This window comes from Lissotriton helveticus, chromosome 8 (genome assembly GCF_964261635.1).
Source record: "Lissotriton helveticus chromosome 8, aLisHel1.1, whole genome shotgun sequence".
NCBI classification, from domain to species: Eukaryota; Metazoa; Chordata; class Amphibia; order Caudata; family Salamandridae; genus Lissotriton; species Lissotriton helveticus.
The window spans coordinates 1,148,804,252-1,148,820,865 of NC_136069.1; the positions used below are offsets into that span (position 1 = coordinate 1,148,804,252).

General features: G+C 43.4%; 1 protein-coding gene across 3 annotated transcripts in view; it reads right to left on the minus strand.

Annotated features, from left to right (window-relative positions):
• RFX8 (regulatory factor X8) overlaps positions 1-16,614 on the minus strand; it is an 861,519-nt gene that overhangs the window by 742,666 nt on the left and 102,239 nt on the right. For all 3 annotated transcript variants that reach the window (XM_078658033.1, XM_078658035.1, XM_078658034.1), the window contains exon 4: positions 15,772-15,849. In XM_078658033.1, the coding sequence (XP_078514159.1) occupies positions 15,772-15,849 (78 nt within the window). The remainder of the gene's footprint in view (positions 1-15,771; positions 15,850-16,614) is intronic.

Here is a 16,614-nt window from a genome sequence, read left to right on the forward strand (position 1 = left end):
GGACATTATCTTGTTACATTCTCCGCAGGCTTTAAACCCGGTCTTCTTCGAGGTCATGTCGAAAGAGAGAAGACAAAGAGACTAGAAAAATAGCAAGTAACAAAGTTACAGCAAAGGCTACAGACGATCCCAGAAAACCGTTAACGTCGACGACGCGGAAAAAAGGGAACTGATGTCATCACGCCGGCGTGGGCCTAATATAGGCGTCGGTGACGTCAGCGGAGTCGCGAGCGATGCCGTGCCTCTATGAAGTCCGGGTCCACGTCGGCGCGAAGCTACAAAAAGAATTTCCGAATGTTGCTGACGCAGGGGATATTCACAAGGTGAGGAATTCACACGGCAGATGTATCTATCAGAATTAATGTTTACCATATATGATGTCAAAATAAAAAATTAAACTAGTGTCCACTGAACCACTCAAATGAAACATAAATACAGTAAAACTATTAAAAAGAGGAATGCTGTTCCAATTAAAAAACTGTTCAAAAATGCCACAAAAATGCACAAGAAAATACTTCCTAAAAATAATTACAGCAGGATACCAGCACTCAGATGGATTGCAAACCTACAAAAGATGACTGCACCAGTTCAAAAACCAGTATATGCTACAGTCAGTTTAAGAATAAATACATATTAACAAATAACTAAAACTATGTTAAAATAGTAAATACTTAAAATTATAGTAAATTTTTATTTCTCCACATTAAAGAAAAGGTGCATATTGAAGAAAGAAAAGAAAAAATGCTACAAGGATGAAAATAAATACATTGTCACTAATTTAGTGGAAATTCAAAGAAGACCACCACTTTGAAAGTAAGTATAGTAATCAAAGCGCAAAACTTAAATTAAACTAAAATAAAGCTCTAACATATTTAGAAAATAAAATAAAATGAACAAACCTATAACTAAATTTTAGATTAAAAACATTGCACAACTATAAAATCTTGCCTCTCAGCAGACAGCAACAAAAGAAAACACTCAAAAACAATACTAAACAGGCCTGCAAAGCAAACTGCTATGACTAAAACAAAACAAGCATTTACAATGCAACGGTTTCGCCTTTGCAAAAGTTAGAGCTATTGACATTGTAAATGACAACATTTTTATTTATGTGTTGGTTTTGAAAACAGATAAATAAATGGCATTGTCATTTACAATGCCAATAGCTTAATCTCTCGCAAATGCCACCCACACATACCCACAGAGAGCCCCCCCACACACACCCCCCACACAGAGCCCCCCCCACACAGAGCCCCCCACACACACCCACACAGAGCCCCCCCACACACCCACACAGAGCCTCCCCACACACTGCACATACATAGGCTACCAACATGGATATAATCTACACACCAACTAACCTGATATGCTAGGACCCGCTAAATACCAACTCATCAAGTATCTCAACTACATGGATATATGTTAAAATAAATCACCCATAAGAGGATGTGCTTAGTATACGCTAGCTCCTGTCACAGCAGAATATGCATTATGCTAGTTAATCTCACACTGTATACCCACATATATAAGAAGATGTGCGTAGCGACATCTCACCAACAACAGTGACTTAGTTCAAACAGCATCACCAGCTCTGGTTAAGATAACAATATATAAATATAGCACTTACCTGAATTTTGCTGCATCACGGACGGTGAATTCTAGAAGCCTCCTGAAGAAAATTGGACATAAAATACATCAAAAGCACTTTCGTTAAAAAAGCGTGAATTACAAAAACATTAGTTATATTTTTTAAAGAAACTACTAGCTATTTAAGACAAACAAAGGAAAAACTAGACCCAATATAATGTAACAAAACACAAACACATTCCCTAACAATATATAAATATAGCACTTACCTGTCGGAACCCGTTGGAAGCACTTCGTGCACAGCGGTGCACACCACTGCACGCAGACGACACGGGCCATGTTAAACCTGGAAAAGAGACAGAAAAACATTAGCTGAGCAAAATAAAGCAGATGGCTTACCTCTAACATCCAAAAACAGCAGCATACCTACCATCGGAAGCACTTCGTGCACAGCGGTGCACACCACTGCACGCAGACCACACGGGCCATGTTGGACCTGGAAAAGAAACAAAACAACATTAGCTGAGCAAAATAAAGCAGATGGCTTACCTCTAACATCCAAAAACAGCAACATACCTACCGTCGGAACCACTTCGTGCACAGCGGTGCACACCACTGCACGCAGACGACATGGGCCATGTTAAACCTGGAAAAGAGACAGAAAAACATTAGCTGAGCAAAATAAAACAGATGGCTTACCTCTAACATCCAAAAACAGCAGCATACCTACCGTTGGAACCACTTTGTGCACAGCGGTGCACACCACTACACGCAGTTGACACAGGCCATGTTAAACCTGGAAAAGAGACAAAACAACATTAGCTGAGCAAAATAAAGCAGATGGCTTACCTCTAACATCCAAAAACAGCAGCATACATACCGTCGGAACCACTTCGTGCACAGCGGTGCACACCACTGCACGCAGACCACACGGGCCATGTTGGACCTGGAAAAGAAACAAAACAACATTAGCTGAGCAAAATAAAGCAGATGGCTTACCTCTAACATCCAAAAACAGCAGCATACCTACCGTCGGAACCACTTCGTGCACAGCGGTGCACACCACAGCACGCAGACGACATGGGCCATGTTGGACCTGGAATAGAGACAGAAAAACATTAGCTGAGCAAAATAAAGCAGATGGCTTACCTCTAACATCCAAAAACAGGAGCATACCTACCGTCGTAACCACTTCGTGCACAGCGGTGCACACCACAGCACGCAGACGACACGGGCCATGTTGGACCTGGAAAAGAGACAAAACAACATTAGCTGAGCAAAATAAAACAAATGGCTTACCTCTAACATCCAAAAACAGCAGCATACCTACCATCGGAAGCACTTCGTGCACAGCGGTGCACACCACTGCACGCAGACCACACGGGCCATGTTGGACCTGGAAAAGAAACAAAACAACATTAGCTGAGCAAAATAAAGCAGATGGCTTACCTCTAACATCCAAAAACAGCAGCATACCTACCGTCGGAACCACTTCGTGCACAGCGGAGCACACCACTGCACGCAGACGACACGGGCCATGTTAAACCTGGAAAAGAGACTGAAAAACATTAGCTGAGCAAAATCAAACAGATGGCTTACCTCTAACATCCAAAAACAGCAGCATACCTACCGTTGGAACCACTTCATGCACAGCGGTGCACACCACTGCACGCAGACGACACAGGCCATGTTAAACCTGGAAAAGAGACAAAACAACATTAGCTGAGCAAAATAAAGCAGATGGCTTACCTCTAACATCCAAAAACAGCAGCATACATACCGTCGGAAGCACTTCATACACAGCGGTGCACACCACTGCACGCAGACGACACGGGCCATGTTAAACCTGGAAAAGAGACAAAACAACCTTAGCTGAGCAAAATAAAGCAGATGGCTTACCTCTAACATCCAAAAACAGCAGAATACCTACCGTCTGAACCACTTCGTGCACAGCGGTGCACACCACTGCACGCAGACGACACGGGCCATGTTAAACCTGGAAAAGAGACAGAAAAACATTAGCTGAGCAAAATAAAACAAATGGCTTACCTCTAACATCCAAAAACAGCAGCATACCTACCATCGGAAGCACTTCGTGCACAGCGGTGCACACCACTGCACGCAGACCACACGGGCCATGTTGGACCAGGAAAAGAAACAAAACAACATTAGCTGAGCAAAATAAAGCAGATGGCTTACCTCTAACATCCAAAAACAGCAGCATACCTACCGTTGGAACCACTTCGTGCACAGCGGTGCACACCACTGCACGCAGACGACACAGGCCATGTTAAACCTGGAAAAGAGACAAAAAAACATTAGCTGAGCAAAATAAAACAGATGGCTTACCTCTAACATCCAAAAACAGCAGCATAACTACCGTCGGAACCACTTCGTGCACAGCGGTGCACACCACAGCACGCAGACGACACGGGCCATGTTGGACCTGGAAAAGAGACAGAAAAACATTAGCTGAGCAAAATTAAACAGATGGCTTACCTCCAACATCCAAAAACAGCAGCATACCTACCGTCGGAAGCACTTCGTACACAGCGGTGCACACCACTGCACACAGACGACACGGGCCATGTTAAACCTGGAAAAGAGACAGAAAAACATTAGCTGAGCAAAATAAAACAGATGGCTTCCCTCTGACATCCAAAAACAGCAGCATACCTACCGTCGGAACCACTTCGTGCACAGCGGTGCACACCAGTGCACGCAGACCACATGGGCCATGTTGGACCTGGAAAAGAGACAAAACAACATTAGCTGAGCAAAATAAAACAGATGGCTTACCTCTAACATCCAAAAACAGCAGCATACCTACCGTTGGAACCACTTTGTGCACAGCGGTGCACACCACTGCACGCAGACGACACGGGCCATGTTAAACCTGGAAAAGAGACAGAAAAACATTAGCTGAGCAAAATAAAACAGATGGCTTACCTTTAACATCCAAAAACAGCAGCATACCTACCGTCGGAACCACTTCGTGCACAGCGGTGCACACCACTGCACGCAGACGACACGGGCCATGTTAAACCTGGAAAAGAGACAGAAAAACATTAGCTGAGCAAAATAAAACAGATGGCTTACCTCTAACATCCAAAAACAGCAGCATACCTACCGTCGGAACCACTTCGTGCACAGCGGTGCACACCACTGTACGCAGATGACACGGGCCATGTTAACCTGGAAAAGAGACAGAAAAACATTAGCTGAGCAAAATAAAACAGATGGCTTACCTCTAACATCCAAAAACAGCAACATACCTACCGTCGGAACCACTTCGTGCACAGCGGTGCACACCACTGCACGCAGACCACACGGGCCATGTTGGACCTGGAAAAGAGACAAAACAACATTAGCTGAGCAAAATAAAACAGATGGCTTACCTCTAACATTCAAAAACAGCAGCATACCTATCGTCGGAACCACTTCGTGCACAGCGGTGCACACCATTGCACGCAGACCACACGGGCCATGTTGGACCTGGAAAAGAGACAAAACAACATTAGCTGAGCAAAATAAAATAGATGGCTTACCTCCAACATCTAAAAACAGCAGCATACCTACCGTCGAAAGCACTTCGTGCACAGCGGTGCACACCACTGCACGCAGACGACACGGGCCATGTTAAACCTGGAAAAGAGACAGAAAAACATTAGGTGAGCAAAATAAAACAGATGGCTTTCCTCTAACATCCAAAAACAGCAGCATACCTACGTCGGAACGACTTCGTGCACAGCGGTGCACATCACTGCACGCAGACGACACGGGCCATGTTAAACCTGGAAAAGAGACAGAAAAACATTAGCTGAGCAAAATAAAGCAGATGGCTTAACTCTAACATCCAAAAACAGCAGCATACCTACCGTTGGAAGCACTTCGTGCACAGCGGTGCACACCACTGCACGCAGACGACACGGGCCATGTTAAACCTGGAAAAGAGACAGAAAAACATTAGCTGAGCAAAATAAAACAGTTGGCTTACCTCTAACATCCAAAAACAGCAGCATACCTACCGTCGGAACCACTTTGTGCACAGCGGTGCACACCACTGCACGCAGACCACACGGGCCATGTTGGACCTGGAAAAGAGACAAAACAACATTAGCTGAGCAAAATAAATCAGATGGCTTACCTCCAACATCCAAAAACAGCAGCATACCTACTGTCTGAACCACTTTGTGCACAGCGGAGCACACCACTGCACGCAGACGACACGGGCCATGTTAAACTTGGAAAAGAGACAGAAAAACATTAGCTGAGCAAAATAAAACAGATGGCTTACCTCTAACATCCAAAAACAGCAGCATACCTACCGTTGGAACCACTTCGTGCACAGTGGTGCACACCACTGCACGCAGACGACACGGGCCATGTTAAACCTGGAAAAGAGACAAAACAACATTAGCTGAGCAAAATAAAGCAGATGTCTTAACTCTAACATCCAAAAACAGCAGCATACATACCGTCGGAAGCACTTCGTGCACAGCGGTGCACACCACTGCACGCAGACGACACGGGCCATGTTAAACCTGGAAAAGAGACAGAAAAACATTAGCTGAGCAAAATAAAACAGATGGCTTACCTCTAAAATTCAAAAACAGCAGCATACCTATCGTCGGAACCACTTCGTGCACAGCGGTGCACACCATTGCACGCAGACCACACGGGCCATGTTGGACCTGGAAAAGAGACAAAACAACATTAGCTGAGCAAAATAAAACAGATGGCTTACCTCCAACATCCAAAAACAGCAGCATACCTACCGTCGGAAGCACTTCGTGCACAGCGGTGCACACCACTGCACGCAGACGACACGGGCCATGTTAAACCTGGAAAAGAGACAGAAAAACATTAGGTAAGCAAAATAAAACAGATGGCTTACCTCTAACATCCAAAAACAGCAGCATACCTACGTCGGAACGACTTCGTGCACAGCGGTGCACACCACTGCACGCAGACGACACGGGCCATGTTAAACCTGGAAAAGAGACAAAACAACATTAGCTGAGCAAAATAAAGCAGATGGCTTAACTCTAACATCCAAAAACAGCAGCATACATACCGTCGGAAGCACTTCGTGCACAGCGGTGCACACCACTGCACGCAGACGACACGGGCCATGTTAAACCTGGAAAAGAGACAGAAAAACATTAGCTGAGCAAAATAAAACAGTTGGCTTACCTCTAACATCCAAAAACAGCAGCATACCTACCGTCGGAACCACTTTGTGCACAGCAGTGCACACCACTGCACGCAGACCACACGGGCCATGTTGGACCTGGAAAAGAGACAAAACAACATTAGCTGAGCAAAATAAAACAGATGGCTTACCTCCAACATCCAAAAACAGCAGCATACCTACCGTCTGAACCACTTTGTGCACAGCGGAGCACACCACTGCACGCAGACGACACGGGCCATGTTAAACCTGGAAAAGAGACAGAAAAACATTAGCTGAGCAAAATAAAACAGATGGCTTACCTCTAACATCCAAAAACAGCAGCATACCTACCGTTGGAACCACTTCGTGCACAGTCGTGCACACCACTGCACGCAGACGACACGGGCCATGTTAAACCTGGAAAAGAGACAGAAAAACATTAGCTGAGCAAAATAAAACAGATGGCTTACCTCTAACTTCCAAAAACAGCAGCATACCTACCGTCGGAACCACTTCGTGCACAGCGGTGCACACCACTGCACGCAGACGACACGACCCATGTTAAACCTGGAAAAGAGACAGAAAAACATTAGCTGAGCAAAATAAAACAGATGGCTTACCTCTAACATCCAAAAACAGCAGCATACCTACCGTCGGGACCACTTCATGCACAGCGGTGCACACCACTGCACGCAGACGACACGGCCCATGTTAAACCTGGAAAAGAGACAAAACAACATTAGCTGAGCAAAATAAAGCATACTGTGCAAACACAAACATTCACAACACGGAGCAAAAGTGTAAACAAAATGCTGCTTACCTGATCGGAAATAACAACAACTTCCTGGCAACGTAAATCTCGCCGACCACTCTGGCTAAAGGCACTTCTAAAAAGACGAAAACATCACGGGAGAAAAAAAAAAACCACACGCCCACAGCCGCATGACGTGCGAAAAGGGGCAGGATGAGTAAAAATGGCCGGAACGCCCCCGAATCTGCTCCGCAATTGACGGACAGATCTCTGTTCTAATGGCTAGCCTCCATTTATGGAGCTAGCCAATGGAACAGAGGGCGGATTCCCAAGCCACATACTGTAAACATTAGATTTCGCCTGCGCCGAAAAGCTGCGCGGTGCGCAGCTTTCGCCAGGCGAAACCTAAAAAGGTAGTTTACAGTATGTACATAAAAATACGCAGCTGATATATAAAAATTTTGAAAATAAATATAACATCAAATGTTGTTTTTAATAAAATAAAATAATATATTTTTATACTCTAAAACCCTCAGATAATATGTTGGAAACATCAAAATATATCAAACTACAAGAAAGAGAGCTGTTAAGAAATTACATACCATATACTTATAGTAAGGAGAGCATCGCCAGTGGAAAATACACTGGAAATGAACCAAATATTATACAGACGCATGCTATGACAAGGTTACCACTAAAAGGAAATTGCTGAAAGCGTTAGAGGGCATAATTATCCCCTTAACATTACTAAAATAAAAGTCAGAAATATTTTATAGGACGTAAAATAGACCAGGATGAGCTCTCAAGAGCCAACAGGAACAACACTTAAAAACATTACACCAAATGTTGCCGAACAAGCAATAGGCCAACTACTTGGCATGCCAATCTAAAAATGATTAATTACCAAGACACACAGAACAGCAAGGGAAATACCAGTAGCAGAAATAGACATACTCCAACACCTACTAATCACACATAAAAAACACATTTTTATTAATGACAACCTCAAAAACAATAAAAGAATAATTTATTTATGCTACCAATAACAAGTTACTAACCTCAACACTATGTAACACATGGATGATGGATGGCACTTACATGCTTTTATCACTTTAACCATAGCGTATGGAGGCACATACAAAAATTTACCATGAGCATGGCATACGCAACTAAACAAAAATGTTCACATGAAATAAAAAAGCTAATAGCTTTAGCATTTTTTTAACACATATTTTATTAGGCATCAAGGTTTGAAAGCTAGTATTACATTACAGATGCAATCTTTAGGCATAAAACATATATTAGGCAATTGTTTTCACATGGTGGCATACGCATCGGAAAACCTTTTGTCAAGTTATAAATATTCCAGTATCAAATGACATCAATGTATTGTTAAAGAAACCTTTGGTCCCTCCCACTAAACTCCCTCCCACTGTATTGCCCTTCCCCTTAACTTTTGACGCTGTGAACCTGAACTAACCTGTCCTATCCTACAGTATTACTAGCCAGGGCAATAGTCCCGGCATGGGGGGGAGGGAGAACAGGGGCGGTAAAGAAGGGAGAAGGGGAGAGGAACACGGAAACAAAGGAAAGAAGAAGGGGGGAGAGAGGGGAGGGGAACAGGCACTTATTTGCAGTACGAGGTATAGTTATGAATAAAGCATGTCAGGTAGGGTCGCATGGTGTGTCCTGACTATCTTCTACCTCTTCACCAACCTCTGATCTAAAGTGTTCTATCAGTTGGGCCCAGTTCAAGGAGATCGGCTTCTTCCTCAATCCTCTGTATTCCTCACGCTTTTGCGCCTCCCTTCCAGCTCTGGCCCATTTAAGTATTTCCTCCCTCCACCTACCCTTGCGCGGGGCTGTGCGAGATTTCCATAGTTGTGTGACTAATCTTTTAGCGAGTATCAAGGCCAGTACCGCAAATCGGCGCAGCAGAGCTGCCTTCCTTAGAAGAGAAAGGAGGCCCAAAAGACAGGCTTCAATGTTTGCCCAAGGGGAGCATTCGGTAAGATAAGTGAGACCCCAAGTGACCGTAGACCAAAACACTCTCAGGGAGGGGCAAGCCCATATCATATGAATAAAGTCAGCATCCAAACGGGAACATCCCAGACAATCCGCATGTACCGTAGGGTACATTTTGTGTATTTCCAACAGCGTGAGGTAGGCCCTATGTAATATCATCAGCTGTATTGTTTTTAGTCGGAAAATACAGGAAACCCGCTTAGGATGCTCTAGCACCAAAGCCCATTCTTTGTCGTTCAATTCCCTAGCTAACGCTGCTTCCCACTTGTGATGAAGAGCCTGTAAGGGGGTGCACAGATGCTCTCCCAAACCGCAACATAGCCACTTGACCAGGTGGCTTCCGTGACCCATGAGGTGAATAGCCTGCAATAATTGAAAGGTAGGGGGTTCTTTCTGGTTGACCAACCAATACCTTCGAATAAAGAGTATGACAACCGCATGAGTTAGGAATAAGGTGTCCAGGACTGCGCTATTGTGTACAAACTCGGCATGGGGAATCAGATTGTCATCCAAGAATAAGTCCCCAAGCGTCTCCGTACCGGCCTGTGTTCAGCTCCGTATTCTAGCATTTGACAACACTACGCCACAGGTAGATAGGCCACAGAGTGGAATATTCGGGGCATACGGAGTAGATATTTTGACATATTTTAACATCAGCTTCCAGTAATGTAGTGCAAAATGTAGGAGAAGAGGAGGATCCCTCACCCTGGCGGCTCCGGGGCATAACAATGCCTGCAGTGTCCCTAGCTGCAGATGCTCAGAGGAGTAACCTATTTCGAATAGGTTGAGGCCGGCCAACCAGTACACCAGCCATTGCAGCTGCCCAACAATGCAATACACCTTAAAATCATGGGCCCTATGCCTCCCGCAGAACTCTGCAACTGCATTTTGGCCAGAGCAAGTCTATGGCTGCCTAAAAGCAAAGATGCCAATAATGTGTCTAGTGTTTTAAAGATCATTGACGGGAGGGCAACAGAAAGATTTACAAAGTTATATTGGCGTCTGGGCAGCATGACCATGTTAGACACTGCCAGCCAGCCTGCTGTCGTCAACTCCAAGGTAGTCCAGAGCGCTACCTGAGAGCAGAGAGAGTTAATAGTCCTAGTCACATTTCCATCTATAGTGTGAGCACTAGTCCTGTAAATGTGTATTCCAAGGTACTTGAAAGTAGTGGGCTCTGAACTGTAATTGGCCAAATTGCAGACTGGGCCTGTTAAAAGTGTCATAAAAGGAGTATGCCACAGACTTTGAGGTGCTAAGACATAAGCCGGATATTTCACCGAACTGTGCAAATAAGGTGGCCATGGGTTGCATGTCCACTTTTAGATCTTTAAAATATAATGGCATGTCGTCAGCATAAAGTGATACAGAGTGGATTGTCGCGCATATCAGGATCCCATATGGGGTCGTAATGTTGAGCTAGGGGGTCCAATGCTAGTACAAACAAGAGGGGCGATAGGGGACACCCCTGACGTGTCCCACAGAATATTTGGTATGCTGGAGAGATTGTGGCACCTGTTCTAGCACAAGCAGTGGGATTTGTATAAAGCAATTTCACTCATGAAAGTACTCCGGGGGTAATACAAACTTGGCAAATATGGCCAGCATATATGGCCAACTCAGGGTATCGAATGCTTGGCATATGTTTAAAGATAAACAACCTGCTTGCAGAGCTAAGTGTTTAGGCTGCATGCATCAGGGCATACAGATGGTGTATCTTTAGGGAGGTACTGCCTTTGGGTATAAACCCACATTGATCTGGATGTATCAATCTGGGGAGCAGGGAGAGGAGTCTAGACGCTGTTTGCTGAGTATTTTATATTCAGTATTAAGAATTGGCAGGGGTCCATAGGATGTAAGGTCATTCGGGACCTTGTTGGGTTTCAGTAAGGAGGGGACTATTGCCTCCCTGGTCGTGGGTGGTAGTGTGCCCTCTGTAAGTGAAGTGGTATAAGGTTGCAATAATTTTGGGACTAATGCTGCCTCGTAAGTGGAGAATAATTCAATGGGGAGCCCATCTGAGCCTGGGGTCTTATTACGAGCCAATGCATTTATAGCACTGCAGATCTCTGCTAAAGTGAGTGAGGCTGCCAATTCCTCAGTATTTGATTCTGAAATGGTAGGGAGGTCTATATCTCCAAGAAGGAGTGTGTTGCACCTGTGGTGTCAAGGGGAGGAGCTATGTAAAGACTTGTGTAAAAGTCCTGAAATGTCCTATTTATATCAACTTGGGAAGTGACTAAAGTGTGATGGGTATCGTGGATCGCCAGGATTGGCTTGAGAGATGTTTGTGGTTTAATCAGTAGCGCCAATAATATGATGGCCCTATCGGCTTCCGCATGTGTGTGTAGTGTATAAGCGCTCGAGTCAATTGTTCTTAATCGCTCTAAGAGTTCTAATAGCTTTAGCATACGTCCCTGTAACAGAGGTCACTAAACATTATGGTATACTAATTGAATACCCTTATTACCAACAAGATGAAACCAAACTAGCTCCACTAATGTATTATTTTAAGGATACTTGGGTTGGTCATCTGCACTGATAAGGCCACAGACGCCATCCCAAGTATCATGTTCCATGGTGGAATATCTATGACAACACAAAACAGCTAGGAGATGATAAGCGACGATGTCCAACCACATCTGCGGATCGTATCTACCCAGAATAGCCAGAAAATTTTCTGCACAAACAGTTGTACCTGACATTATCAAAAACCTCTTTCCAATATTATCAAGGCGCCTACCCTCTAAGTCAGGCAGAGTAGAGATTGGAGTGGAAGGGCTTTTTGACTGGCATTGTGCAGCCTGGGTAATTACTGAGTCTGGTTTCAGATGTCCTTTGAGACAAGCAGGCGAGTCTTCAGGTGCTTTTCATTTTTTGCCAATTTTGGGAAGAACTGCCATGATGGTTGCTGGCGTCTTCATAATTTTTACTCCTTCCTCCCAAATATAATGCACAATAGGGATTGCCCTAAGCATCTTTCTGGACTGCTCTTTAAAGTCACACAGAAAACAATCCGACAGCTTGACAGTGATCGGGAGCACAAAACGCTTGACCACTCTTTCCATGTGCTTGTGGAACTCACCAATGTCCTCTGGCAGATAATCAACCGGTTTCGGTGCTGGGGGTGAAGGTGAAGGTGGGGTATAAGACAATTTTCCGATTCGTTGGCCATTGATTGGTTGTCTGGAATCTCACATTCCTCCCTATTTCCATCGTCATCATCTGTAGATGATGGGTCACCTCGAGGAGGCAAGGCAATGTGGACCTTTGGGGTCATCCTCGGCGTATGTGGAGGCAGCATAGGGACGGGTTACATAGGTGCAGGAGTCGGTGCACCTGTAGGTGACAGTTGAGCTCTGGCTGGTGTTGGGAAGCACTTGCAGTAGTCCTAGAGCATGCTTTGTAAATGCTGGACAAAAGCAGCAGGAACTTGAAACATACCCTGCGGTGTTGAAGGAGGAACAAAGTGGCAGTACAGCTCTACATATTGTTACCCTTGATAAATGGGTGTGTAATACTCCCCTTCATCTTCGTCATCTTGATATTTTGCATGCAACTCAGAAGGACTATGAGCTGCACCAAAAGGCACCTGTTCATCTTCATCTGATTCTTCAACATCTAGTAAGTGTCTTGGAGGTAATGGTGGCACCTTGCTAGGCGATAAAAACTCTGGACAAACAGTATCCAGTGTTGATAACAGTCTCATCGACAAAGTTGTCGATGGTAGCAGCAACAGTGTGGTCAAAATCAGCATAGGCAGTTTCCTAGGCTATGCTTTTAATGCCGACGAAGCAAACTTTTCAGCCAGATGCGTCATCAACGGTTGCGCCAAGGTCAACGTGGGTTGAAGGTGTTGGTATAGTTCCCGTCGATGTAACTGTTGTCATCGAAGAGGCAGTTGCCATCAACGAGGTAGTGGTATTGTTGACAAAGTGGTCTTCGTCGGCGTAGGGGTTATCGACGGGACGGTGATCGTCGACATGGTGATGTTAGATGCTAAGGCAGCTGTCATCAATATTTTGTTTTCACTGCCGTCGAAGAGGATTTCAACAGCATTGCCATCATCAAATATGTTTTTCCAGTCAGTTAGTGCTTTCCCATGACTAGTTCAGAGTAGCATCTGTCACGCTTTAATGGCAAGGCTACAGATGAAGTAGTAGGTTCAGTTTAGAGTCCGAAGAAGCCCTTTCTCTCTTTTCTTCATGAGAGGAGCATTTTGTAGACCCATGGTGGGTCTTTTTTAAGGTTTTTCTGTGCCCCTGAGGCCATCCATGGAGCAACCTCTCTGAATTTTTGGATTTTTGTGAGGTAACTGAACTCTCACCATCTTCCTCCTCAGAAACAATGGCAGTTTCGGCTTTAAGTTTCTGAAGCCAAATCAAAAGTCTTCCCTCACGATCTTTGCAATTTTTAGTAGAAGAGGTCCTGCAGATTGTACAGCCTTTCACCTTGTGGGTGGGATGAAGGCAGTAGATACACTCTCTATGAGTGCAGCCTCCTATTTCCGCAGGTCACACAAGGCCTAAAGAGCCCTTTCTTTTTGAGTTCTGACATACTGGGATACAGCTGAAGTAATCTGTAATAACCACATCAGAAGAACTGAGCAGAGCTCAGGGAGACTCCCTCTCACAATAAATGCAGTGAAAATCTGAAGGAAGATGCCTCGGCTAGGAGTGCTCTAGAGTGTGGTGTTATCTGATTGGCTGGAGCTTGGTTGTTTTTAAATGAAGTGGAAAAGATATTAAATGTAATGTCTTTTCTCATTGTAAGCTATGTTAATTATCACTACTGCTTTAGAATATACCATGAGACCTCCACCTCGTTGGCAGGGATGATTCAAGCATGGGAATCTATGAAAGAAATTCCAGCATGAAGAAACCATGCTATTTATAATGTTTGAATTCAGTGAACAGTTTTGAGTTTATTTATGTGTTTGCTTTTCCTCAAGTATTTTGACAATGTTTTTACTTTTTAAAAATAATACTTTACAAATAAGCATTTGCAAAGCCAGTAGCTAGGCACTCTCATTATAAAGGTGAGATGTTTTGTTTTGCCAATGCTTGTTACAGAAAGAGTACGAGTAACCATCTGAGTAAGGCTCACACTCCATGTACATACATACAAATTGGATCAGGCAAGGAAAATGCAGAGAGTGGCAAAAGACAAAATGAGAGAAGGCTAGTGATAAAAGCAGATACCAAGGACGGTACTTTCTTTCTTTGTTAAGAGCAATATAGCAATCCCACCCGAGCACCGCTGCCTATGGTTGACCACAGTCTTCAAAACTTCATGTTGCAATGTGTGTCATGCTTCCTCTGACCAAGTTAGAGTCCTCCTTCACAGCAAGCAAGATCAAGAGGGATAAATAACTATGGTCATCGTTCATCATCTGAGGTTCAGACATCAGCAGTGAATGGGCAGCATGCCTATATGTCCCATGTCCCAGCAAAATAATATGGTAGTATAGTAGAGTCCATTTTAAATGGACCAAAAATGTAATGTAAATATAATATTATATCATTAAGAAGCCAGCACACCCCTGCTACCCATTGTAGGAAACCAAAAGCTGACAAGTATTTCTCTATGAATTACAATGGACAATCCCATTCACTATTAGTCTCAATGTAAAACGATCAGCATTTTGTCGTATTTCGCAAATGTATTTCCCTCTTGATCCAACATTATGTCTGTGGAGCGTCAAAATTTAAGAGATATTTTCCTAACAAATATAGCTGAACAAACATAAAGTTTCATTGCAATGTAAATATAATTAGCTACGTTTGATAACCTGCATTTAGAGAAAAGAGAAACTTGAAATATGTAAAAGAGACAAATACATTTTTTAAACTAGCTTCTTCAGACCCACTCGGACAATGATATAACAAGGGATGACAGTGCTTGGCGGAGGCTACTGGATACCTACCTAAGGAAGGTACAAACCAATGCAAAATCAGCAGATCATATTTTAGTTTTATAATGATCTTGGTTATGAAACCCACGCCTTAAACGAGGGAAATATTGAAGATGGTGACCGCCATCATAAGAAAAAGCATAAAAGTGATTCTAATTTCATTTTGAAACGTGACGGATTAAGCAAAATTTGGCAACATATAGTGTAGTCCGACAGAATTCCATATTACACAAATTAAAGAACCGTTTTGCAAATATAATCTGCAGAGCATTGTTTTCCACAATTAACAACAACAAAAAAATACCAAAAAGCCATTACCTTTTTAACTCCAAGAGGCAGCAGTAACGTGCATAGAAATGAGAGCTTTTCTTGATTTGAATTCCGTCATAATGATACCTAGAAAAGATGTAAAAACAGACGGATGAAAAATAGATGTATTAAAATCCCGAATATATAGCACAGATTAAGTGCCACCATGAAATGGTGGCTGGAAAATACGTAATTTGATATAACCACCCCCTTAGTGATCATGAGAAAAATGCTATGTAACATATTCTTTATATGATAGTATTTTTAATTAATATTTGTTTTTGCAAATATTTTTTGGCTAAATGTGCCCCTTAATATAATACCAGGCATCTAAATAACTCAATTAGTCTGTTAAATTTCTCAAATTAATAAATATATAGATGCGTGCAGGCCCCCAAAGTATTTCTTAGGGGCCCACCACTAGCACTGGCGAATTCGAAAGGGCCCTAGTCTTCATTCCAACTCACAGCTCTTTCTTCCACCACCCTCTTTTTCCTGTTTCATTATCTTACTCTTACTAGTTTCTTTTTCATTCCTCCTTTCTCCCTGTCACTGTTTTTCATATTTCTTTTCTTTTCTCCCTTTATTCTATTTGCCCCGAGAGAAAGTCTGGTAATGAAAAATTAGCAATCCTCAGTCAGATCTGATAGTGTGGCACCTGCAGACCCCCAGTGACTATGTGGACTGATAGTAGAGGTATTCAAAGATATTCTCAGCAAATGCAGGACCCCTGGATGACTGTCAAAAAGATAACTGTTACAAGAGGATGTATACTTAAGGTAATTCACACAGACAAGACCCTTTTTTTTGCTACTGCAGTAGCTGTCTCCAAATATGTTAAAGAACTTACCT